The sequence below is a fragment of the Panthera onca genome, chromosome C2, assembly GCF_046562875.1.
Source record: "Panthera onca isolate mPanOnc1 chromosome C2, mPanOnc1 haplotype 2, whole genome shotgun sequence".
In the NCBI taxonomy this organism is placed as follows: Eukaryota; Metazoa; Chordata; class Mammalia; order Carnivora; family Felidae; genus Panthera; species Panthera onca.
The window spans coordinates 83,312,208-83,338,660 of NC_138347.1; the positions used below are offsets into that span (position 1 = coordinate 83,312,208).

Genomic DNA, 26,453 nt, shown 5'->3' on the forward strand with positions numbered 1-26,453 from the left:
GTAAGAATGTATCAATCTTTCCTTTATTTTTTGTGTTTGCAACTTGTTTAAGAGGTTCTTCTCTACTCCCAAGGTCATGAAGTTATTTCACATTTTCTTCCAACATTTGAAAGTTTTCCCTTTCATAGGTCGGTCTTTGATCTACCTGAAATCGATTTTTCTGTGTGGGCTGAAGTAGTAATCCCTGAGTTTTTAAAAATACAGATGACCTATTGTCCCAGCACTATTTATCCAAACTTCTTCCTTTCCCTACTGATCTGTAATGTTTTCTCAGTCACAGATCGTGCTTACATATATGCATGAGTCTGTTCCCAGCCTCTTTGTGGTGTTGCATAGGCCTATTAATCCATCCTCACGCAGGAACATTGTGTTAATTAATTGATACCTTAGTGTCTTCACACTAGCTAGTTGTATAAAGATGAACAAGTCACTTTACCTTTTTAAAAATAATCTCTGAAATGGAAAAGATATACCTACAGTGTGGTTGTGGAGATTAAAAGAAACAAGAATTTCATGTAAAGCACCACGTACAGAGTAGGTAGGCACTCAACAGAAAGTAGTGATGTTACGATCATGTTGAAGGTACAGATGAAACACAAAGAGAAATACTGTGATCAGTCTCTTTGGGAACCTCAGTTTGATTTACAAAAAGGAGTGAGTTGGTACATCGTTTCCAAGGCTCTTGCTACCGTAGAAATTGTGATCCTGGCGTTTCATTATCTAGAAACCAGGTAGCACAAGGTTATGTGACGGGCAGTGGGATAAAACTGAAAAAGGTGGTATCAGCGCAGGATGCAGGTCGAATACTGAGCAAACAATCGTAAAATGTTAACTGCCATAAAAGACACGAGTCGGGGCTAGTTGATAGCTGATGACCTTCATGATATTTTCTGGTGCATAAATGGCCGCACACCGTCGGCTCCGTCCTGCCTGCAAACACCGAGCTGCGCCCCCCACCCTCCCCCAAGGGCTACTGTCAACCCTCCCGGCCACCCACTGGGGCACACGGCCTCAGAGAAGATTCCAGACAGGCTCGCAGAAGCTCTGAGAAGGATGGTGCAGAGCCAGGAGCGCGGTGGAAAGGAGGAGCAGCCTGCACCTCCTCCAGGGCTTCTGCAGCGCTTCTGGGAAATATAGTCCTTTGCCGCGTGTCGAGCCTCGGGCTCCTAGAAGAGGGACTACAATTCCCTTCAGTCTTGGGGAGTCTTTGTGCAGCACGCCTGCGCAGTCTGGCGGCCAATGCCGCTATAAAGGCTTGTTTTGCTCCGGGGCTGATGCTCGGGAGCGTGGTCGAGTGGCCGGTGCGGCCGTCCTGGAGCCGGGGCACAGGTAGGTAGCAGCTAACGTCGCACCCCCTCCTTCTCTGTTGGTTGTCACGGGGGTCACCCCTGTATGTTCCCACCCGGGGTGGCGGACTGGGATCGGGGATAAGAGGAGGTTCGGGGGGAATCCGGAGACCTGAGAAGCGCAGCCTGGCCTCCTTCTAGTGTCCCGCCGCCCCCTCCTCGGGACGCAATCCCTGAGGGCTGGCTGGTGCTGAGGTCCTGGCGTCGGAAGGCAGGTCGGGTGGGCTGAGTGGTCGAGAGTGCTGGCTACATACCCGGATGCGGCCACCAGGGGGTGCTGCGCCCGCGGCCCGTGGGTGTGGGTCGCTGTGGCCTCGTCAAGCCCAAACTGGCCGTGGGAACGCCCAAGGGTCAAGGCATCCCAGGTAAAGCTGGCGAGAGAGAAGCCCCCATCCTCAAGCTTGTGGGGAGGGCGGCCCGGGGCACACCCCGCTCAAGTCTTATACCAGCGATTCTGAGCTGCCAGCGCAGCGACCTTAAAAGTCATCCCCTCGTTTTCTGCAAACGGGTAAATGGAGGTTCGTGACACAAGTACGCACAGCAAACCCTGGGCAGAGCCAGGAATGGAGGGAGTCCTGATCTCTTGACTGTCATCAGTGCCTTTCCACTTCCACCACACAGAGCTGCATGTTGCTTTATGTTTGTTGCACAGGGGTCATCTGGCTTCTGCACAGACGTGGGGAGGCAGGAGGCAGAAGGGCACAGGAATGATTGGCAAAGTTTCAGAAGGTTTTGAAGGACAAGATGGATAGGTTATACTGGAATCTGTTGCCTCAGTGAAGGGTGCGGACGGTTGAAGCACCACAAGTGGATTATCAGAGGGTGGTAAATAGCTTCAGGTCTTCTTGTGCAGCTTCAGGGCCTGAATGAAATTCCTCAGGTTGGATACCTAAGGAATGTTGTAATGAAGGCAATTTGGAAACACCAGTCTGGCTAGTTCCAGTTCTTGCAATCCCCCTCCCCCATGCAGTTTCCTCTGCATCGTTGTGCAGGGAGAATGTCTACACTTTTACCACTGGAAGGGGAACCTTGATTTAAAAAAAAAAAAAAAAAAAAGGCAGTTGTCTGGCCTCAACTCTGTTGAGTTTGAATCTGGACACTTCTTTGGGGTTCTACCACTTTGGTTGTTCTGCTAATGTCATTGTATAGCTCTGACTCAAAAAAGAAAAAAAAAAATCCTTTCCTTTTTTCCGTTCTTGTCAGCTGAGTCAAGTTAGCATTGCAAAACAACTTTTTAACACCCAAAAGGAGAACAGAAAAAAATAGGGAAGTACAAATAGAGTCAAAAAGAGTCAAGCCTATAGTGATCCTTTCTTGGTTGCTTTATTCAGACTTGGGCTTGTTTTCTTTCTAAAACTCATAGGGATTCCTAGCTCTTGGGTGGCCTCTATGTGGGGTGCCTGGTCTTATAATCCTGATACACAGAAAATGGAATTCTTATATTCAAGGCCAAGAGATAGTAACTTTGTGCCTACTCAAGGCCTGCCTACTCTCAGGGCTATGCCTCTTTTCCCAGGAAGCTAAGAAACAAGAGTGTTAGAGGCAATGGAGACCTACTCCCCACCTCCTTCATACGTAGAATAACTTGAAATAAAATGATTGAAACACACTTTGGTTATCAAGAGTTCTTAGACAATTGGGATGAACTTTATGTTCTTCTTGATATGGCATTTGGAATTGTGAATTAGTTGGTTGGGCCGTGCCCCTTTCAAACCCACTTCCTTCCTCTTGCCTTTTTTCAAAATGGGACTTATCTGTTCAGCTTCCACACAATCAGCTAGGTTAGGGAGCCTTTTGTGAGGAAGGTTGGACTTCAGTGATCCCTCTAACAAGAGGGATTACTCTGATCTGCAGCTGCAACCTGACATTGGGGACACAGGCAGATGCCCAGGTCTGTTTATAGTTTAGGCTTAATGAGGTCTCAGTGACGTGATTGCTGTGCTCTTGGTTGTAAGCCGGAATGCTTTATGGTGCAGTTTGTCCTTGGACAAGGTGACTTTTTTTTTTTTTTTTTTTTTTTAAAGATACGTAATTTAGCAGTATCGACTCAGGGTAGTTGAACTAGACTTCTGAAAGGCAAGAAGTGTGTTGGAAACACGTCTGTATGGAGGAGATTTAGTTCTTTTTTATTTAGTAAGTATTCTCCTTTTCTCTGATACCTTAGAAAAATGAATTGTAGTGGTCAGAATTTTGTCTGCAGAGTAGTACTTTTAAGACCCAGTTATAGCTAGGAAGTTATGGAATCCAAAAGGCAACACAGCTACACTTCTTTAATTTCTAGTGAGGCTGGTGCGAAAGGCGTTTTCTCAGCTTGTATCTGAGAAACTTTGAGCCATCTCAGAGTGGGGGAAATGTGTGTGTTTTATTTTTTCAGAATTAACCGGAGTTGATACAGTATATCGATCAAAGTTAGCCAGGCAAGCAAAGGTTTAGAACAGAGTTTCAGGTAAATATTAGGTAAGATTTTGTTGGACAGGATGGGGAATTTCTTTTTGTTATTGTTTTCTAATAACGGCTTTGTTGAGATATAAATTATATACCATTAAATGCACCCCTTTAAAGTATTACAACTCAGTTTTGGGTTAGTACATTCACAGGCTTGGGCAACCATCACCACTGTCTAATTTTAGAACACTTTCAGTACCCCAAGGGGAATTTGTTTTTAAAGTTAAGGTGTAATATTATTGGGGCAACTGGGTGGCTCAGTCAGTTAAGCATCCTACTTCCGCTTAGGTCATGATTTCACAGCTCGGGAGTTTGAGCCCTGTGTCGGGTTCTGTGCGGAGAGTTCAGAGCCTGGACCCTGCTTCAGATTCTGTGCCTCTATTTCTCTCTGCCCCTCCCCTGTTCGTGCTGTCTCTGTCTCTCTCTTAAGAATAAATAAACATTAAAAAAAATTTTTTTAGGTTAAGGTGTGATAATATTGTTTTGTTTTGCATTTCAGGTATAAATTTGTTTTGTATTTGTATTTATGTAACTTCATGGAGCTTTCAAATAACAAACCAATTACCCAATTATAAAAACGCAGAGGTGGGATATATCATTGGTAGAATAAGTGCGTTGTAAATTTTCATTTAGTAACATTTAGTAGGAGAAATAATATCCATTTTAAAATTGTGGAGTTTATAATGCTTGGAACAAACTTAAAAGTTGTCTTTTTTTTTTTTTTTTTTTTGAAAGACTTATCTGAATGCTCCTTACATGGGTTTGAGCTTAGTTGAAGGTGATGGGTGATGATATCTCTTTACTAGTGTGTTTATTTTTTTCTAATCTTTTTTTCCCCCTTAGAGGTGGGAGGTGGTAATCCTTGGTTCTATTACACTGATATTTTTTTTCTTTAAAAAAAATGAAATGGCACTTTAAACATTTCTGAAAAATTATTTTTATAGGTATAATGGTAGTAAACTTTAATGCTTTTGCCCCCTTTTTTTTCTAGTTTAAAGTACTTTTGCATATGATTAAGTACAAATTTAGGAAATCTCTTTCCTTAAGGAAATAAAGAAAATTTTTAAAAAATTCTGGTATAATTAACATATAGTGTTATTCTTTGATGAATTTTTAATTTCAGAAATTCTCAAGTGAAACCAAAAGTCTGTGAGCCCTGGCACCTCTACTCAGAGAAGATGAAGGATATCGACATAGGAAAAGAGTATATCATCCCCAGTCCTGGTTATAGAAACGTGAGAGAGAGAACCAGCACTTCCGGGCAGCACAGAGACCGAGAGGACTCCAAATATAAGAGAAATCGACCGGTCGGTATTCCTTTTCCTGAATTCCTTTTCTTACCTGCTTGTTGTATTAGACTACACCTTCCTTTTTCATATAATGCATAATTAAAACGAAATTTCATTTTTGTTGTTGGCTTTATTTTTTTATTTAAAAAAATTTGTTTAATGTTTATTTATTTTTGAGAGAGAGAGAGACAGAGCACGAGCAGGGGAGGGGCAGAGAGAGAGGGAGACACAGAATCCAAAGCAGGGTCCAGGCTCTGAGCTGTCAGCACAGCGCCCGATGCCAGGCTCAAACCCACAAACCGTGAGATCATGACCTGAGCTGAAGTTGGAAGCTCAACCCACTGAGCCACCCAGGCATCCCTGTTGTTGGCTTTAGATCACTGGTAAGAATTTATGGTTACATATAAAAAAGGAGCGGTCGGTTGGCTTCAGCCTGCCACCTGTTTCTCCTTTTGAGTTCTCCTCTCTCCTGCTTGTACTGCCCTGTGGTGAATTCTGAAAAGGCTTTGCTTGAGAGAAGTCACCTTGTAGGGGTGAGGGTGGGGGTGCTGAAGAGGGAAGAGAGGGAATATGAACCATTAAACTTCATTCATGTACTTAGGGGCACCTGGGTGGCTCAGTCGGTTGAGCATCAGACTTAATCTTAGCTCCTGGTCCCAGGGTTGTGGGATCGAGCCCCTTGTTGGGCTCAGTACTGAGTGTGGAGCCTGCTTAAGATTTTCTCTCTCCCTCTCCCTCTCTCTCCCTTTGCCCCGCTCATGTTCTCTTTCTTTCTCTCTCTCTCTCTCTCTCAAATAAAACAAAACAAAACAGAAACAACCCCCCCCCCCCAACTTCATTCATGTACTTAAAATTGGTTTGTTTGTTTTTTTGCCTCTGCCTCTGTTGTCTGTGTTTAAAATGTGAATCCTTTGGAGGGACTCCTGCAGATTTCAGAGTACTGGAACAATTCTAGATTGTGGTAGTATGATAAGTAAGTTTTCCAAGGAAATCCATGGATGTGAAGGAGTCTTTAGATAAGAATTTTGTTTTCTCCAAGGGAAATAATTAAAATACATTTAAAAAAAATTTTAATTAGTTTTTTTATTTTTATTTAAAAAATTTTTTTTTAATGTTTATTTATTTTTGAGACAGAGACAGACAGAGCATGAACGGGGGAGGGTCAGAGAGAGGGAGACACAGAATCTGAAACAGGCTCCAGGCTCTGAGCTGTCAGCACAGAGCCCGACGTGGGGCTGGAACTCATGGACCACGAGATCATGACCTGAGCCAAAGTCAGCCGCTTAACCGACTGAGCCACCCAGGTGCCCCTTAATTAGTTTTTTTAAATGTTGATTTATTTTGAGAGAAAGAGACAGAGACCAAGTGTGAGTGGGGGAGGGGCAGAAAGAGAGGGAGACAGAATCTGAAGCAGGCTCCAGGCTCTGAATTGTGAGCACAGAGCCCCATGCGGGGCTCAAACGTACAGGTGTGAGATCAAGACCTGAGCTGAAGTTGGATACCTAACCAACTGAGATGCCCAGGTGTGCCATGAGTATACGTTTTAAAATGGAAGAAATAGGGGCGCCTGGGTGGCTCAGTCGGTTAGGCCGACTTCGGCTCAGGTCATGATCTCGCGGTCCGTGAGTTCAAGCCCCGCGTCAGGCTCTGTGCTGACAGCTCAGAGCCTGGAGCCTGTTTCAGATTCTGTGTCTCCCTCTCTCTGACCCTCCCCCGTTCATGCTCTGTCTCTCTCTGTCTCAAAAATAAATAAATGTTAAAATGGAAGAAATATCTTTTTTCTGAAAAGAAAAAAATTATACCTTTTCTTCAATTGCAAAGGAAGAATGGGGGTGACTGGGTTTAGGAAGGTAAGGTTTGTATTCATGTACAGTATTTGTTATGTGAAAACTTGAGAATCAGAAAAACTTTGCAGCTGACACTGGAGTTTCATTAGCCTGACATTACCTGTCCTTCTTTGGTATGTGAAAGCTGTTGCCTTATTAAACAACATTTTCTCAGTAATAGGTGTTTTCTGTCCCCACCGTATATATATTTTTTAAGTTTATTTATTTTGAGAGAGAGAGAGAGAGGGAGGGAGGGAGGGAGGGTAGGGGCAGAAACAGGGAGAGAGAGAATCCCAAGCAGGCTCTGTGCTGCCAGCTCAGAGTCTGATATGGGACTTGAACCTACGAACTGTGAGATCATGACCTGAGCCAAAATAAAGAGTTGGATGCTTAACTGAATGAGCCACCCAGGTGCTCCATCCCCACTGTTTATTATATAGTGCTTTCCTACTCAAGCTGAACTTTGGAAAACAGTCAATGTAATCACTGTCAAATCCTTAAGGTGCCAGTTTTATAACTTGTTTGTGGTTTGTGTTGTTTGCCTAAGCCTTATGTTAATTAACCACGTGGTGAGTATCTTCTGAGTGCCAGGCACTGTCAGTATGCACTTAACTCTAGAAAAAGTCACAAAGGTGACATTGGAGCAGGACTTTGAAGGATGATTAGGTAGGGATGCTTTCAGGTTACTATGTCATCTGTGGTTTGATGGTTTATGAATAAAATGGTATTGATAGTAGAACGTGACTCATGGGATTATTGAAGATTAAATGAGATAATGCATGTAAAATGCTTAGACTGATGCCTGCCATTCTAAGATGGCATTCTAACATTCTAAATGTTAGATCTTAGAACCAGTTGTCTAGAGCTTAGGATGTGAAAGAGAAAATTCTGCATGCCATGATAAGGAATCTTTTACTATGGGCACTGGGGAACTATTGGAAGTTATTGAGGAGGGTTTTTGTCCCCCCCTTTTTATTTTGAGACAACTATGCAAAGAAATTCTGTATACACTTTATCCCCCAGTGGTAACTTCTTGCAGAAAACTATAGCACCATAGGGGCACCTGGGTCACTCAGTTGGTTAAGTGTCCGACTTCGGCTCAGGTCGTGATCTCCCTGCTTGTGGGTTCGAGCCCTGCAGCTCAGCGCCTGGAGCCTGCTTCAGATTCTGTGTGTCCCTCTCTCTTTGCTCCTACCCTGCTTGTGCTCTCTTTCTCTCAAAAATAAAATAAACATAAAAAACAAAACTATAGCACCATATCTCAACATTAAAACAATCCACCCAGCTTATTAAGACTTCCCCAGTTTTATGGTTTTGTGTATACTCATTTGCATGTGTTTATTCTGTGCAGTTTTTTTGCATGTGTAGATTTTTGTGACCATCACCACAGTCAGAACACAAAACAGCACCATCACAAGCATCTCTCATGCTACTCTCACCTCCCTTGCAGCCATAGCCACCTCCCTTCCCCTTGCCCCCAGTCTCTGGCAACCTCTAATCTGTTCTCCACCTTGACAATTTTGTCGTTTTAAGAATGCTATAGGGACACCTGGGTGGCCCAGTCGTTTGAGTGCCCGACTCTTGATTTTGGCTCAGGTCATGATCCCAGCATCGTGGGATTGAGCCCCATGTCAGGCCCTGCACCGAGCCTGAAGCCTTCTTGAGATTCTGTCCCTCTGCCCCTCTTCCCTGCTGCTTGCTCTGTCTTAAATAAAAAAATAAAAAAAATAAAATACTATATAAATGGAATCACGTAGCGTGTAACTTTTGAGATTGGCTTTTTTCACTGTGCATAATTTCCTTGATATCCATCTCGTTTGATATGTGGATCAGTAGTTTCTTTTTGTGAGTAGTATTCCATGTTTTAGGTAGTTCTTTCCTTTTCATTGTGAGTACTATTCTATGTTATAGAGGAACCATAGATTGTTTAACCATTCATTTGTTGAAGGGCATTTTGGGTTATTTCTAGTGTGTAGTTGTTACAAATAAAGCTGCCTTGAACATTTATATATAGGATTTTGTGTGAATAAGCTCTCATTTGTCTGGATAAATGCCCAGGAATGCAGTTGCTGGGTCATATGGTAAGTGCATGTTTTGGTGTATAAGGAACTTCAATACTCTTTTCCAGACTGGCTATACACTTTTCCATTCCCACCAGCAATATATGAGTGATCCAGTTTCTCTGCATTCTTGGCAGTATTTGGTGGTGTTGTTATTTTTATCTTAGCCATTCTGATAGGTATGTCTGATATCTCATTGTGGTTTTCATTTGTGTTACCCAAGGGCTAATGATATGGAGCTGAGAAGGGATTTTTAAGACTTGATTTTTATCTTAGGAAGATTAGTTTTGAGACAATGTAGAAAAAACCTGCATAGGAGAGAGATAAAATATAGGGAGCGGTGGGGAGTCTCCTGTGCCAATCTATGTGAAAGAGGCCAGGAGTCTGCATCCAACCAAGCATAATAGTGAGGAGAGATGAGAGAGGAGAGACAGGGGCATCTCTGGAAGGAGAAGGAAGTATTGGGGGGGTCTGGGATTGGTGGTAAGAGTTTAAAACTACTAATGGATGTATAGGAAGAGAAGAAGATTCAGGTGAGAATGAGTTTACTTTGAACATGTTGAATTTGAGTGCATCCAGATAAAATGATCAGAAGATAGAGCACAGGCAAGTAAGGTAGCAGAAGAAAAATTTGAAGTCATTAGTGCATCCATATAGATGAAGCCTTGGGAGTGAGCAAGGATGGCTTATAGCTCAGAAAAAAGGTGGAAGCTGGGAAGCTATTGTATGTGGGTAGTCTGGTGAAATTTCTGGAGACAGGGTCCCCGCCCAGTTGGTTACAGTAGAAGTGACATTAGGACGTACAGTGGCAACAGCCAGCTTTTCCTCTCCAGGTGGAAAAGAACTGTAAATAGAATCACTATTGTGCCCTTTGTCCCCTAACTTATTAAGTCAGGAGCCAGACAGCAAGTTTCCTTCATGTGATCGAGTCTTATCTTGAAGAAACAGGAAGGCTGTTACTACTTTTATAAAATGTCAAGAGTCCACATAAACTTTATTTTCACTCTCCTTTCATGTTTCCCAGACTTTTAAATTTGAGTACTGTTTTCATGATTTTTATCTTATCCTTGTGCCCTCTGAACTTTTTTCTTACTTGAAATATTTCTTTTAATCTGGATTTTTTATTTTTGCTCAGCCTTGACCTAAGTAATAAATAAAATCATAAGTTTATGCTGTCTGTTTTTTTATATATGTTAAAATGAATGCATAACTGTCAAGTGTTTTTAAAAGGTCATGTTCTGGGGTGCCTGGGTGGCTCAGGTCACGATCTCATGGTTCATGAGTTCAAACCCCGCATTGGGCTCTGTGCTGACAGCTCAGAGCCTGGAGCCTGCTTCCGATTCTGTGTCTCCCTCTCTCTCTGCCCTTCCCTCCACTCATGCTTTGTCTCTCTCTCTCTCTCAAAAATAAGTAAACATTAAAAAAAAAATTTTTAAGTAAAAAAATAGCTTTGTCTAGTACATTATATTTTCAGATATTTGACTCTGAAAACTTTTCTGTATGGACTAAGGGTGTGTGAATTTGTCTATGCCCTTGTGTTTTCAGAGTCAGGAATATTACCTGTGAGTCTACTTGCTTTTTGGAAGGAGAGCGGGATGAAGGAGATTAGTATTTGCAGACTCTGCATTATTTTTCTCTTGATTGGTACTCAGTGACTCAGCAGATTTTCTGGACAGTCAGTGATAGGATGAGTAAGAACACCTGCTTTTTTTTTTTTTTTTTCCTTTTCTTTTCCCTGTCGGCATCCATAAAGCTTTATAAAGCTCAGTACGGGTGTGATACGGTTATCTGGCTTGGTGCCAGGTGTTGGTTTCCAATAGCAGCCCAGAGTCCTCTGCTGGAGATGACAACAGCACTCCTATTGGTGCAGAGCCCAGTGGCTTTCTTGCATGGTGAAATGAATCTACAGGGCCATGGGTCTCCTGAGGTTGGCCTGCTGCTGTGATCATGAGCTCTTTTACGCTGTCTGCAGTGAGGCTGCTGCTTCTTTCCTAGGAAATGCTGCTTCAGGGAAATAAATATAGCCTGTTGGCTGGAGCTGAAGGAGGCTCTGTCAAAAGGGAAGAAGAGTATTGAAACCAGCTTCCTGTATTCTAAGCAGTTTTAAATACCTAAGCCTTTATTTGGTTAAGATGTATGATCTGGATGTTACAAATGGTTAATGAAAACTTTTTTGATGAAATCTTGGTTCTGCTTTTAGGTAGCCTTCTGCTAATGGTTTCTTTAATGTCTCGCCATTCTTCCACTTTCTTTTAATCAGAAATAAACAGGTCAATGCCAGGAACAGGAAACTGGGCCTTCGGAGGTCTTTGTCAATGATCGAATTGGTCAATATCAAAATTACAGATTAATGTGAAGTTAATTTGGTGCACTGAAATTCACTAATTAGCAGAATTAAGCTTGTCTGTCCCTTCCCTTCTTATCCTCCCTTTAGGGAGTTAACCTATTTAGGTAATTAGATCTTACATATGTTTTAATTATTTAAGATTATTGTGTAAATTAGCTTTTCAAGGAATCAACTTCACTCTGTTATTAGGTATCAGATGAAAACTTGGTGTTTACCAAAGCAGATATGGTGTTATATCTTGGTTTTCTTAAATGTTGTATTCTCACAGTAGAAAGCTAGCCAGACTGCCCCAATCTTCACTTCTTGCTTCTCACCACTGTCAGCAGTTGTAGGGGCTCTGCAACACAGGGGTCACATGACAGAACCCTAACGTCATATACTAACATCTTATACTAAGCATTTAACATGGGTCTATGTATGGTACAAGGTGCTGAATGAAGTTTTTTGTTTTTGTTTTTTATGTTTATTTATTTTTGAGAGAGGGAGACAGACAGACAGAAGGAGACACAGAATCTGAAGCAGGCTCCAGGCTCTGAGCTGTCAGCACAGAGCCCGAAGCGGGGCTCAAACTCATGAACAGTGAGATCATGACCTGAGCCGAAGTCAGACACTTAACTGACTGAGCCACCCAGGTGCCCCTGGAGGAAGTTTTATTTGTGAATTATACTTTGGATAAAAAAAACCCCAAAACATGTATTTATTTATTTGAAAGAGAAAGTGTGGGTGGGGGGGCGGGGGGGGAAGGGCAGAGGGAGAGGGAGAGAAAGAATCCCAAGCAGGCCCCATGCTGTCAACACAGAGCCCTACATAGGGCTCGATCCCACAAACTGTGAGAGCATGACCTAAGCCAAAATCAAGAGTCAGATGCTTAACCGACTGAGCCACCTAGGTGCCCAGATTTTTTTTTTTTTTCTAAAGCTAAAGCCTGACAGTCTTAAAGAGCTTTTGTCAAATGCAAAATATCAAAATTCTATCTAAATCTAAATCTCAGTCTGGACTGCATATGAAAATCACTTGAAGAACGTTAAAAAACATACCTATGAAGGGCCCTAAACCAGACTGATTAAACCAGTCTCTGGATTAGGGTTCCAGCATCCATGTTGTTGTAAATTTGCCCTGGTGATCGTAATGTAGCCAGCACAGAGAATCTCTGCTCTGGATCTCATGGAATAAAGTTTCTTCTATCCCCTCCACCAGTGGGGCTCTAAGGGTTTCCTGTAAGTCTTTTTCTCCCCTTCTGATTCATTTTCAGTTTAATCCTTTGAAACCTTATCATTGTAATAACAAAGTTAATCTCACTCCCCAATGTAATAGAAACTTTGAATAAGTTCCTTGGAATTTAGCTTTATATGAAGCAGCTAAAAACTCTCAAATTCCTACTAATTATTGGGTAATGCTAGATTATGAACTGCAGAAAAATACCTATTTACCATGGTATTGGTATTAAGTTATATTCATTGGTTTTATGGATGAATCCATGGAGGCTGCCTTCTAGAATTTTGCTATCCCTCTTGACTGAAGTGGCCACTATTGGACTAAGTTCTTAAGGGAAGAGCTTGAGATAGTCAGGATCATGTTCCTAACCTATTGCAGTAAGGATGGGATGAGAATTAGGAGAGGAAATGTCCTTTGTAGTTTTCTTTAACTTGTTGCAGGTAGGGAGGATGGGAATGCCTAAAGTCAGCTGGTCTTGGGAGGGCATCAACTTTTTTATTTTTTCTCTGATTTAAAAACACATTTTAATTTCTTTTTGATTTAATTTTTAATATTTTGAGTCTCTTGAAACCTATGTCTGATCATACAAGAGTTCCCCTTAAAAAGTTTATCCATCTAGATGTTTGTCATAAAGGCAGTTTCAGGGGAAGGACATCTCAGAAAAACTTTTACTTGGGCCAGAAAAGTTTATAAGAGGCTACCCATTCTGTGTCTGTGAATTAAGATCTTGTGAATTAAGAAGAGAGGGAGAATATGCTGTAGCGTCTGAGGCCAGTCTATTCTGATTGTACCCCAAATACTGCCTTTTTTTTAAGTTTATTTATTTATTTTTGAAAGAGAGAGTAGGGTAGGGGCAGAGAGGGGGACAGAGGATCTGAAGCAGGCTCTGTGCTGGCAGCAGAGGTTCGAACCCACAAACCTAGAGATCATGACCTGAGCCAAAGTCGGATGCTTAACTGACTGAGCCACCCAGGCACCCCCAATTACTGCTTTCTTTGTGGAGTGTGCCAGACAGGAGTGCTGTAGCCTTTAATCCCCTTGAAAGCTGAGAGGCGCCTCTGAACTGCCAGTTGATTCCTGCCGTCCCCACATTCAGGAACAACTTGGATGAATCCTCAGCCCCCAGGCTTAGGAAGGCTGCCCTGCTGTTGTCCTGCTGTCAGGAAGGGATTGTTCAGCCTGGGGAATGATTTCTGGCCCCTAGTATCTTGTTCCAGGGGCCTCCATGCAGGGGACAGCCCATGGTTGCCCTGTCAGCAGACATTCCGCTCTGGCAGCCTGTTAAAATGAGATGGGACAAACTAGTTATGCGGTGGCCATGCTGTGCGATAGGTGTGCTAATTATCACAGCCACTGGGATGCTGTTAGTGTGCACAGCGGAGGGGAAGTCTCTTATGCAGTTATCTCCCTTTGCTTATGGATCAAATGTTCCTTGTTTCCCTCACCAGATGGACATGAATATGACTGTGTGTTTCCCTGACCTTTATTTGAACCATAGCAGAACCTGGATTTCATTGACCCCTTTTAGCTCCCCAATACCCCCCACTGTGCCCATCACCGTTGCCTTGGTAGCACAAAAAATGCTCAGTATCTTGTAGTTACATAATCCTCAGGAAGATATAAATGTCAGTAGTATTTCCTTGTTTAATGTTTTCTCAACTCCTGGATCAAGCAGTATTTTTCCCTTTGGAATGAATCGACTGCCGCAGAGGCCTTTCTCTGGCCGAGTCATCTGGCCATGGAAAGCCTTTCTGTCTGCAGTGCCTGTCAAGAGAAATAAGGAGAAATGGGTGCTCTTATCTCAGGAGAAACTGTAAAAAGTTACTTCTAAAAAGGATTTAAAATACTGTAACATAAAAAACAAATAGGCGTAATAAAATACACTCCCCCCTAGATCAGCATACATCAAATACTAATGGTATAATCTGTTTAGCTGTCTAGGACAACCTTAGCACTATTGACATTTGAGGCCAGATAATTCTTTGTTGGGGGGGGGGGGTAGTTCTCTGCATTGTAGGATGTTCGGCATCTCTGACCTTTACCCACAGGACAAACAGTTGTGAAAACCAAATATGTCTCCAAACATTGCCACATGTCCCCTGGGCAAGCAAAAGCACCCTCTCTTGAGAACTGTGGGGCTACATACACTGTGTGATACTGCGGCCACATGTCACTGAGCATTTGAAATATGTGCAGTCTGAATTGAGATGTGCTAGATATATAAGATACACAGTGGGGGTGCCTGGGTGGCTCAGTTGGTTAAGCGTTCGACTCTTGTTTGTGGCTCAAGTCATGATCTCATGGTCGTGCTGACAGAGTGGAGCTGGAGCTGGCTTAGGATTCTCTTTCTCTGCCCCTCCCCTGCTCACACTCTCTCCCTCTCAAAATGAATAAACATTAAAAAAATACACACTAGATTTCAAAGACTTGGTACAAAAAAAAGTTAAAACATCTCATTAGTAATTTTTATTATTATATTTTCACATTACATAATTAATGTAATATTTATTATATATTACATTAAAATGTAAATAACATTACATTTATTACAATTTTATCAATGATGTATTTAAAAGATAGTATTTTCTATTGGATTAAGTAAAATATATTATTAAAATTAATTTCACCTGTTTTTTTTACTCTTTTAATGTAGCTACTAGAAAAACTTAAATTACATTTGTGACTTGCATTATATTTCTATTGGACAGCACTGAACTGATCTAATTGATCAAATGTAGTTTAGCCATTAATTTTGTATTAGGTATTTAATACCCAATAAACCATTGGATTGAAATTATTTTTTTCTTTTGAAAATTTTTCTTCATACATTACTGTTATAAAGACAGAGAATATGTAGAGTGTTACATATCACCAGTTTGTTCTCCTGAGTACCTGCCAGTGGCATATTAAAAATCACTTCAATGTTCAGGGGCGCCTGGGTGGCTCAGTTGGTTAAGTGTCCAACTCTTGATTTCCACTCAGGTCATGATCTCATGGTTTGTGGGATTGAGCCCTGAGTCAGGCTCTGCACTGATAACGTGGAACCTGCTTAGGATTTTCTCCCTCTCTCTGCCCCTCTCCTGCATGTGTTCTCTCTCTCTCTCAATAAACAAACAAACATTAAAAAAAAAAAAAAAAAAAAGAGCAAAAGGAAGACCGATTTTTACACTTGATCTTAGCCAAAAGGCCGAGAAGCGATAGACCGATTTTTAAAAAATCAGTTCAATATTCAGATGATGTATGTTTGTGTTAACACTTCCCTCCTTCTTGTATGGGAGGTATATAGAGTTGTATCTTAAAATATAATTTATTTCTCAATTGATGACATTGAATTTAGAGGCTGAAAGAAGCTTTTGAACCAGTTTAGCAGACTGTTCTGAATTTCGACCTTTTGTGAATACTAGAAAGTAACCTGCATGAAGGCAGTGATTTAGAGGTGTGGGGTCTGTCCACTCTTGCATCCCTAGCACCTAGAGCAGTATCTGGCACATAGTAGGTCCTTCAGTAAGTATTTATTGAATGAATAGATTTAAAAAATCATATATTTTTCAGTAAAAACTGGCTGTTCAAATATATCGTTACCTTGTCATTTCTTTAGCTTTATTCCCCTTCCCCTTAATGTTAATTTCATTATGCAAACATTTTCCTTTTTATATTTAAACTCATCCATCTTGCCTTTGATAAGTTTCTGGCTTTGGGGGAAAATGGAGACTATTTTCCTCCCATAGCTCAACTAAGTAAGCAATTTAATTCTCTTTCTTCTATTTATTTCATCTTTTTAATGTAACTTTTTGGGTTAATCCCAGATGGATTAATGTGTGGTATATCTTTTAGATGTTGGAGTTGCCAATTTCCAATGTGGGGAGCATTCCCCACCCCACCCTCCACCCCACAACACCAAGAAATTCTTGGATACCAGCAGGATGTCTGATAGTTCAACTCAATTCTGACTCTCTCCTGAGACAGCATCAGATTCTACCTGTTAAGGGCTCAGACCTATAAGACTGCCCTCCATCTCTCAACGTTAGACACTAGTCGCCTGCCCCAGGTTGTTTGTTATCTTTACTTCTGACCCGACTGGCTATAGATTGAAGGTTCCACCAATTTCCTCGTTAAAGTTCTTTTAATTCACTAGAATAGCTCACAGAATTCAGGGAGACACTTACTTACATTTATCAGTTTATAAAAGACATGTTAAGAGATATGAATGAATAGCTAGACGAAGAGAAACACAGGGCGAGGTGTGGGGAAAGAGCATGGATCCCCAGGTGCACCAGTCTCCTGAAATCTCCATGTGTTCACCATCCTGGAAGCTCTCCAAACCCAGTGTTTTTGAGTTTTTACAGAGGTTTCATTACACAGTCATTATTGACTAAGTTATTGGCCATTGGCTGATTCAGCCTGCAGTCCCCTGGTAGGGGGCAAGACTGGAAGTTCCAACACTTTAATCACGTGGTTGGTCCTCCCAGCATCCAGCCCCCAGCTTTGGATGAGGTCCAAAAGTCACTTTCATTAAGACAATAAAAGACACCTTCATCACTCTTGGCACTTAGGAAATGCTAAGGGGTTTTGGAGCTATGATCCAGTAACTATGGCTGAAGACCAAATATATACGAGAAATGTATTTTGGTTATGTGAGTGACCAAATATACATTTCTTATAAATCACAGTATCATAATGTGAAACCTGGATCTCAATGAATTCATCTTTAATCTGTTATTTGTTTTTCCCAACAATATTCACTGAATCATGTTTCTCTACCCTGTTATTTATGCTTTCATACAGCAAACACTTATAGTTTGAATATGTTAAGTCTTTTCTCTTGGTTCATTTCCATCTTTAATCCATTCAAACTTAAAATGTCAATAACTCACTTTACAGAATGTTAATGTGGTGGGATAAGTTTATTTTTATCTTTAAACAGACATACTCTTTTATTCCTGGCCTGTTTGGCCAGGTAAGCTTTTTAGGAAGGCTAGAGAGGAGAAGTTAGGCCTACAATCAAATAGTTGGAAGGATGAGACATCTGTGTGGTTACTGGCAGGGTGGTATAAAGATAATTTTATTTTGTTTCAGTATAAGTCTATAATGTGTCTGTGTTTAACATCTGTTCATCTTTGGTTTAAAAATAATGAGGAAGCACATTTTTTATTTTTGCAATTAAATAAAATAGTTTTTTTGCATTCTAGTATTCTAATCATGTACTTGTGACTTTGACTTTGAAACTACCATTTGCTTATCATGAGGTTAGTTGAGAGAGTCAGAGTTAGAGAGTCATAGTTTATTTTAATCTGATACTCACCCTGGGGAAAGAGGAGAGCTGTTTATGAGGGTACATTTGAGGTCATCTTGTACAGTGATAGTTTATTTGCTTTTTTTGTTTGTTTGTTTGTTTGTTTGAAAGCGTCATAGCATAGTGATTAAGAGCCTCAACTCTGGAGCCTGGACTCAAATCCCTGCTGCCACTCAACATCTAAGTGCCTCCCTTTCCTCAGCTATAAAATAGGAGAAATAATAGTACCTACCTCATAGGGTTGTTATGAGGATTTAAATGAGTTAATACCTAAAAAGTATTTGAAACAATGCTTGGCACATAGGAATGCTGTGTTGACTTGTTATAAATTAATTTGCCCAGATATTCCTGTGATCTTCGAGTAAGTAAGCTGTTGCCTTTACAGATAAATGCTAGTCATGAGATCTGGGTATAAACAAGGACAATTACTCTAGCTTCTTCTATTTCTTGCTAAAGTCCCGGGGTAGGTGGGATGGAGGCAGCTTTAGGTCAACAAAATAAAACTGAAATTACTAAAGCTAATGGTAGTGGGGGAAGAAGGTTCATCAAGAGGATGCAACTGCCAGTTGACCTGTGAGCTGGACCCTTACAATTGGAAGCTCCTCACTCCCTCCCCCATCCTTGGAATGTGGCTTCCACTTGCCTTCCCCTCTCCCAGAAGCTTCCCGAGGAACACAGCCTTGAGATAATAATGTGTTGTTGAGACCATCTGGACTGTATACATGACTGAACCTGGTTAGGGCTTCTATATAAACTTTTAAGACTCTGGCAGGTGGGTGTGGAGATGTACTCATCTTGTCACTCAAGAAAAGTCTCATATGTAAATTCCCTTGCTTATCAAACCTGCCACCTACCAATCTGAGGTGGTTTGCCTCTTTCCTTGGTCTCTCCTTGCCCTGCATGTATGGGGGCCAGTTTACAAACCAACTGTTGGCAAGCCAGTCAGGAGACCAAATAAATGGCCTTGGGAAAGAGGCATCCTCCTTGGGGGAAATCCCTGGTTGGCTATCTACATTGATGTGGGGAGTGGTGGCCTGTATGTTAGATGCTTGTGGACCACCATGTGAGTACTAGGACACCCTGAAAATGGCAGCAGGTCTGATACACATTTGAGAAACTACACATAGCACACTGTGCTCGCTCTGCCCAGTGAGCATTCATTGTGAGCTGGCCTCTAGTCTGGGCAGCTCTGCTGGCCACTGATGCCCAACTAACTAGAGGCTGAAGCTTGGATCAGAAAGTCGGATAAGGGCTGAAGTTAGAGAAGGACATGCAGTTGTCCACTATTCAGTTTTGGGACTGGCAGACTAGGTGGGAGAGCAGGATAATAAGTTGGAGACCTTAGTCTCCATTTTGCCATTTTGCCAAGGTAGGAGGGTGTAGGCTTCTGTGGATTGAGGTCTGAGCACTTGTGACAAAGCCTGATTAGGACTCTAAGAGGTGGCTCAGTCAGTAGAGCATCTTACTCTTGATCCCAGGGTCCTCTTGATCCCAGAGTCTTGAGTTCAAGGCCCATGTTGGGCATGGAGCCTTCTTAAAAAAAAAAAAAAAAAAAAAAAAAAAAAAAAATGGATCTAAGAGTTGTAATTGCTGGAAAGTGAAGAGAATGAAGGGGAGAATATTATGGTGATTGGCAGTGAAATAGGCAAAATGCCCAAGGCTGTCCAACCCTTAATACAGAGGAAAGTTCTAAATAGCAATTACTCAAAAAACTCCTAAGAGAGAACTTGTACTTTCTCTGCCCCTTAACGTTGTAAATTTTATCATGTCTTTGAAATGTAAACACCCCAGGAGATAACCAAAACACTGCCCACAGAGAGTGAATTTAAAAATAGGGAAAAAGAGGGGCACCTGGGTGGCTCAGTCTGTTGAGTGTCTGACTTCGGCTCAGGTCGTGATCTCATGGATCATGGGTTTGAGCCCAATGTCAGGCTCTGTGCTGACAGCTCAGAGGCTGGTACCTGCTTTCAGGTTCTGTGTCTCCCTCTCTCCCTGCCCCTCTCCTGCTTGCGATCTGCCTCTCCGTCTCTCTCTCTCAAAAATAAACAAACATTACAAAAAATTTTTTTTAAATAGGGAAAAAGAGGCTTTTCAAAATACCGACTGCTATAGAAGCTCCCTTGCCTCAGAAAGCTTTGGCCATGGAGCGCCTGGATGGCTCAGTCGATTAAGCATCCGATCTCGGGTCAGGTCATGATCTCGCGGTTCATGAGTTTGAGCTCCACACTGGGCTCTGTGCTGACAGCGTGGAGCCCACTTCGGATCCTCTGTACCCTTCTCTCTCTGCCCCTCCCCAGCTTGTGCTCATGTGTACTCTCTCTCTCTCTCTCTTTCTCTCTCTCTCTCAAAAATAAATAAACATTAAAAAAAAGAAGAAGAAGAAAAAAAAGCTTTGGCCGTGTGAGAAATACCTGATTCACAGCTAGAGTTTTGGAATGAAAGCTACAGGGTCTCTGTGTCTGCATGTATGTAGGTCTATAGACATATATTACATATGTGGTGTTTTTCTATCTCCAGAGGGCATTGCCAAAATTACTATGTAAAAGAGTTCTATTTAATTGGCTTAAGGAAAAATAAGTTTAAATATCAATAATATACTTCTTTAGAACTGAAAAAATTTTATTTCATCTGCTAAAAGGACAAAGTTTTCTTGAACTATTGGTCTGTTCTAGATGAGACTGTGAAAGGTTTTTCTTTACCTTTTAAGTAATCTGCCTAGAAAACAAAGATTCTATGTTTTATAAAAATAATTTATTGCACCTTATGTTACCTTTATTTTAGAAAGCTGAGTCTTCTCTATTAAAAGAGCTAAGTTTTTTACAACTCTGTAGCTTTCTGTATTAGCTTTTGAAGTCTTTAATTGTCACTTTGGCAAAATGGATAACTAAGTATTGTTTCATGGTGGCTGTAATCTAATCAAGTGTTTTAAGCCTTTTGATATTTTTGACAAACTTCCCCCAAATCAAATTCTTCTTTTTAATTTTTTTTTTTTTAATGTTTATTTGTTTTTGAGAGACAGAGAGAGACAGAGCACAAGCAGGAGAGGAGCAGAGAGAGCAGGAGGCACAGAGTCTGATGTGGGGTTCAAACTCATGAACCGTGAGATCATGACCTGAGCCAAAGTTGGATACTTAACTGAGTGAGCCACCCGGGTGCCCCACCCCAAATCAAATTCTAATAAAGTCTTGTTCACTTTGAACTAACTTTGGGATTTTTCAGAGGGTCCCTAGAAACATCTCAAAAGATGTATTCTGTGTACTTGTGAAAGGAAGACATTGAACTAATTAGGCTTAATTTGTTTGTTACATTTCATGGGAAGCATTGTCAAATAAGAAGTGATGCTCAACTTTCTTTATGTTGTTCCAGAAATTGTACACAATTCCTAAAAATCTGATATGTCCTGGTTCAGTCATAATTCTAATTATTATTTTAAAAAGGATGTCACAGGGGCGCCTGGGTGGCGCAGTCGGTTAAGCGTCCGACTTCAGCCAGGTCACGATCTCGCGGTCCGTGAGTTCGAGCCCCGCGTCAGGCTCTGGGCTGATGGCTCGGAGCCTGGAGCCTGTTTCCGATTCTGTGTCTCCCTCTCTCTCTGCCCCTCCCCCGTTCATGCTCTGTCTCTCTCTGTCCCAAAAATAAATAAAAAACGTTGAAAAAAAAAAATTAAAAAAAAAAAAAAAAAAAGGATGTCACAGAAATAATAAAATTTCTTCCCCCAAGTTTTCACTTTTTCTTCTTTTCTAATACATGATAAAAAAAAATTTTTTTAGATTTTTTATTACATTTATTTATTTTTGAGAGACAGAGAGACAGAGCACAAGTGGGGAGGGGCAGAAAGAGAAGGAGACAGAATCTGAAGGAGGCTCCAGGCTCTGAGCTGTCAGCACAGAGCCCGACGCAGGGCTCAAACTCACAAACTCTGAGATCATGACCTGAGCTGAAGTCGGACGCTCAACCGACTGAGCCACCCAGGCACCCCCCAAAAAATTTGTTTAATGTTTATTTAGTTTTGAGAGAGAGACAGACAGACAGGGTCCGAGCAGGGAGGAACAGAGAGAAAGGGACACACAGAATCTGAAGCAGGCTCCATGCTGTCAGCACAGAGCCTGATGCGGGGTTGAGATTCACGAGCCGCGAGATCGTGACCTGAGCCAAAGTCAAATGCTTAACAGACTGAGCCACCCAGGTGCCCCTCTAATATATGATTTTAAAACGTTCACAGTTTCACTCCAAGTTCTGTTATAGCCCCATCCCACAAATTTGGAAGTGCTATAATTTCTTAGCGTTTTGTTCAGAATATTTACTAATTTCCATTTTATATATTTAACTCATATTATTTAGAAGTGTGTTGGGGTGCCTGGGTGGCTCAGTTGGTTAAGCGTCCAACTCTTGGTTTCGGCTTAGGTCATGATCTCACAATTTGTGGGTTTAAGCCCTGCATCGGTTACCATGCTGACAGTGTGGAGCCTGCTTGGGATTCTTTCCCTCTCTTTCTGCCTCTCTCCTGCTTGCTTTCTATCTCTCTTTCCAGCTCTCTCTCTCTCTCTCAAAATAAATAAATAAACATAAAAAAAAAAAGAAGCGTGTTGCATGATTTCTAAATATTTGGAGATTCTCTTGTGTTGTTACTGAGTTTGAACTGAATTCCAAAGTGGTCAATGTATATACACCATGTGATGTCAGTCTTTTGAAATTTGTTGAGGTTTGTTTTAAGGCCCAGCATGTAGTCCGTTTTGGCAAATATCCAGTGTGCACTTGAAGTGGTATTATTTTAATTTTTATCTTCTTCTGAAGCTTTGGATATCCAACTAAGGCTGGTCCTCACAACATTCTATACCTATTTTGTACGTATTCCCAGTTTCTACTTCCTTATAGTAGGTGTGTTTGTATTTTTAGTATATCTTTCTCCTTTCTCAACCCAATGGCTTTCTTCTTGTTGTGGTTATAGGCAGCCTAAAAGTTAAAAAAAACAAAAAACAAAAAACCTACCTTTGTTGTACTTAGTTCGTTATTAGGTTCCATAGTCCCTAACCACAAAATAAGTGTTCACCTAATACCAAAGTACTTTATAAAAGAGTTAATTCTGGGGTGCGTGGGTGGCTCAGTCGGTTAGGCATCTGACTTTGGCTCAGGTCATGATCTCATGTTCTGTGAGTTCGAGCTCCACATCGGGCTCTGTGCTTACAGCTCAGAGCCTGAGGCTACTTTGGATTCTGTGTCTCCCTCTCTCTCTGCCTCTCCCCCATCCACGCCCTGCCTTTCTCATTCTTAAAAAATAAATAAACATTAAAAAAAATTTTTTTTAAGTTAATTCGTTTCTTGGTATTGATTCATTTATCATGTTAATGTTGTTATGTTGTTGAAACTGGTCTACCTTGCCTTTATCAAAAGGGAAAAAAATGCGTTTCCCAGTTGGGAAGGCTGTGTACTTTCCCAATACTAAGCAGTACCTTATCTTATCTGAAGATGCATAACTGTGTTGTGAACTAAAGCTATTGTATTTGAGGAGAGAGCCACCTAGGCATCCAGGTAACCTCCATGCATGAATTCATTTCCGCCAACATTTGAGTGGCCTTTGTCTGTGTGGAAAAGAAGTGGTGCATAAAAACGGAGACTCTGCTTTGTGTAAGACGGTGTGTTAGGTGCTGCACTACTTAACTTTTCTTGATTTGGGGATCTATTCTTTCTTGCTGTTTCATAACCATTGCTGGAAATATTTGTGACAGTGTGAGAAAAGGATGATGTGCTTATAATCCATATCGGAGGAAAATAACACCTCTCTTCTGCAATAGGAAAGTGTCAGCTTTTAATTACTTTTAGACTAGACAAGGATACAGGTGTTCAAATTCTTGGCCCACCATCTTCTGCCTCAGTCAGACTTTGAATTACGTGCATTTCTGTTAATGTGATTAAGTGGTATTTATAAAAGCTTTGTGGTAAATATAGTTGGTTAACTTTGTATTTCAACTCATGGGACCCTCAGCTTCATGCTGCAGATCTGGGTTTTGGAGCTCTTAGCTGTGCAGCCAGGTGAGAGCCCCTATTCTGCTCTCCCTGCTGCTGATAAAGGAGAAAGGGGGGAGACATGTGTACATACTGGCTTTTCTGTGTGACAAGGGCTGTTTAATTGGGGATGATTGTGAAGTTCTTGTCATAGAAAATGGGCGACAGAATTTGCAGTTAGTAGTGAAATAACTGACTCTCAGTCCACATTGGAAAATGAAACATAAAACATTTTGGTGATAAAAATATAAGTTTTAGGGGCGCCTGGATGGCTCAGTCAGCTAAGCATCCGACTCTTGGTTTTGGCTCAGGTCATGATCCCTGAGATCGAGCCCTGCATCAGACTCTGCACCGGGCATGGAGCCTGATTGGGAGTCTCTCCCTCCCTCTCTCTGCTCCTCTCCCCTGCTCATGCTCTCTCTCTCAAAAATAAATACAATACACTTTAAAATATATATAAATTTTAGAATATATAGCACAAAGAGTGAATCTTAATGTAAATGGTGGATTTTAGTCAATAGTAACATATCAGTATTGGTTCGTCAATTTTAATAAATGTACCACCCTAATGGAAGGATGTTACTAGTGGAGGAAACAGATGGGGAAGAGGTGGGGAGATGAGGAGGTATGTGGGAACTCTCTGTACGTTTTGCTCAATTTTTCTGAACCTAAAAGTGCTCAAGAGTTTGGAAGTTCTGTGTAACTGGTTTAATGTTCCTCAGCAAGTTCTTATCATACAAGTTAGTTTTAACCCTGAGTCTTGGGATTTCTCAGGTAAGACGAATCTGGTTTGCAGTTTGAGCTACTATGTCAGGTAGATTTGCCCCTCTGTTTTTGTAAGGTTCATTAACTGTGCCCCTGCCTTCTCTATCTGTTAAAACAGTTGGAATGCCAAGATGCCTTGGAAACAGCAGCCCGAGCTGAGGGTCTTTCCCTGGATGCCTCCATGCATTCTCAGCTCAGAATCCTGGATGAGGAACATCCCAAGGGAAAGTACCATCACAGCTTAAGTGTTCTGAAGCCCATCCGGACCACTTCCAAGTAAGAGGCTCTGCCAGTTAATGACTTGTCTATGAAGCACCAAAAGCATTTTTGAAAATTCGGGCTAAGATCAGACCATTTGGGAAGACCCATTTATAGTCAGGAACCATTTGCTAAACAGCGTATTATAAATGCTGGCTAGCCTGTCTGTGTGCACTGACAATTTTGTGCTTTGGGTTTTCTCTCCTTAGACACCAGCACCCAGTGGACAATGCTGGGCTCTTCTCCTGCATGACTTTTTCTTGGCTTTCTCCTCTGGCCCGTGTGGCCCACAGGAAGGGAGAGCTCTCAATGGAGGACGTGTGGTCTTTGTCCAAGCACGAGTCTTCCGATGTGAACTGCAGAAGGTAGGCGTCTCTGGTCCACCCTGGTCTCCCACATCTGGGTGCGTAGGGCCTGAGCTAGGAGGGTGGGTCCGGCAGTGTGACGCCCTCAGCTCTCTGTTCATTTAGGATCTGAGCTGTCCTCTGGAGGGAGGGTAGCCTGGGGATGACTTTCTCTTTGCTCTTCTGCTTTATCTCCTATTTCACCTTTAATCCTGTTTTAACCACGGGCTTTCTCTCTCTCTCTCAGCCCCGCTTCTCTTCCTGAGTCGACAGGGAAATTATGTTGCTGCCTTGTGACAGAATACATTTTTGTGGTAGCTGATTATCATGATTAAAATCTAGCTTACAACTTTACATTTGACTACAGGACTCTTCAGAAAGGGTTGGGGACCCTTGAGGAAGGAGCTCTTAGCCATGAGCAAATTCTGTTCAGGGATAATTTTTCTGGGGGGAAGGAAGGACTTTTGTTCTCATTATTTTCTATGTCATGAGGGGCTCCCTATACAGGGTAAATATGTAGTTACCCAGGAAGGGTATTTTTTTCCCAGAAGGTGAAGTCCGTGTACACAGTTTAAAGGAGAGGCTCGTGTGAGTGGTATCAAGCCTGGAGGCAAAAAGCAATGGCAGGAGGGAATCTAGGGAGTGTCTGTTCACCTGGGGAGATGTGTAACGAGGACATGTGCCCTTGTTAAGACTAGAGAGACTGTGGCAAGAAGAGCTGAATGAAGTTGGGCCAGACGCCGCTTCCCTCCGAAGGGTTGTGTGGATCTTCTGCCGCACCAGGCTCATCCTCTCCATCGTGTGCCTGATGATCACACAGCTGGCTGGCTTCAGTGGACCAGTAAGTTCTAACCATCCTTTCTGACAGTCTCCAGGGGCCCGGCCATGGCCAGCTCTAACACTCTTGTTCTGTTGCAGGGGTTGTGCTCACCTTTGGGCTAGTTAGCAGCCTTAGAGTTGCCTCTAGGTCTGTTGAAAGGGAACAATCGATTCTGGAGTGAATGGTGGCTTGTCAGCAGCTGGAAGGATGAGGGGCCATGTTGCCAGAGGAGAGCTGGACCTGGCTTGCTTTCCTGGGGCGGGTGAAAATGAATGATTCCAGCCCTGTGCAGGACTGTGCTTCTTTGCTGCGTGTCTACATGAAATGACAGTCTTGGTTTGGGGAGATGGTGTCTCACGGTGCTGTGAGTGGGCGAGAGCGGCGTTGTGTGGCGTAGGTTGCTGAGCCAGTGCTGGAGTCACACCGAATGCCTGGAGGCAGG

The 26,453-nt window shown here is 42.0% G+C and overlaps 1 protein-coding gene across 6 annotated transcripts in view; it reads left to right on the forward strand.

Annotated features, from left to right (window-relative positions):
• The first annotated feature begins 1,196 nt into the window (after positions 1 to 1,196).
• The window catches only part of ABCC5 (ATP binding cassette subfamily C member 5), an 80,029-nt gene continuing 54,772 nt past the window's right edge, over positions 1,197 to 26,453 (forward strand). For 4 of the 6 annotated variants that reach the window (XM_060639345.3, XM_060639354.2, XM_060639355.2 and 1 more), the window contains exons 1-5: positions 3,215 to 3,237; positions 4,915 to 5,098; positions 24,708 to 24,865; positions 25,057 to 25,212; positions 25,885 to 26,032. In XM_060639345.3, the coding sequence (XP_060495328.1) occupies positions 3,230 to 3,237; positions 4,915 to 5,098; positions 24,708 to 24,865; positions 25,057 to 25,212; positions 25,885 to 26,032 (654 nt within the window). In that variant the 5' untranslated portion in view covers positions 3,215 to 3,229. Of the gene's footprint in view, positions 1,330 to 3,214; positions 3,238 to 3,367; positions 3,480 to 4,914; positions 5,099 to 24,707; positions 24,866 to 25,056; positions 25,213 to 25,884; positions 26,033 to 26,453 lie in introns of those variants that run through there. The other 2 variants (XM_060639346.3, XM_060639347.3) reach the window with 2 other exon arrangements.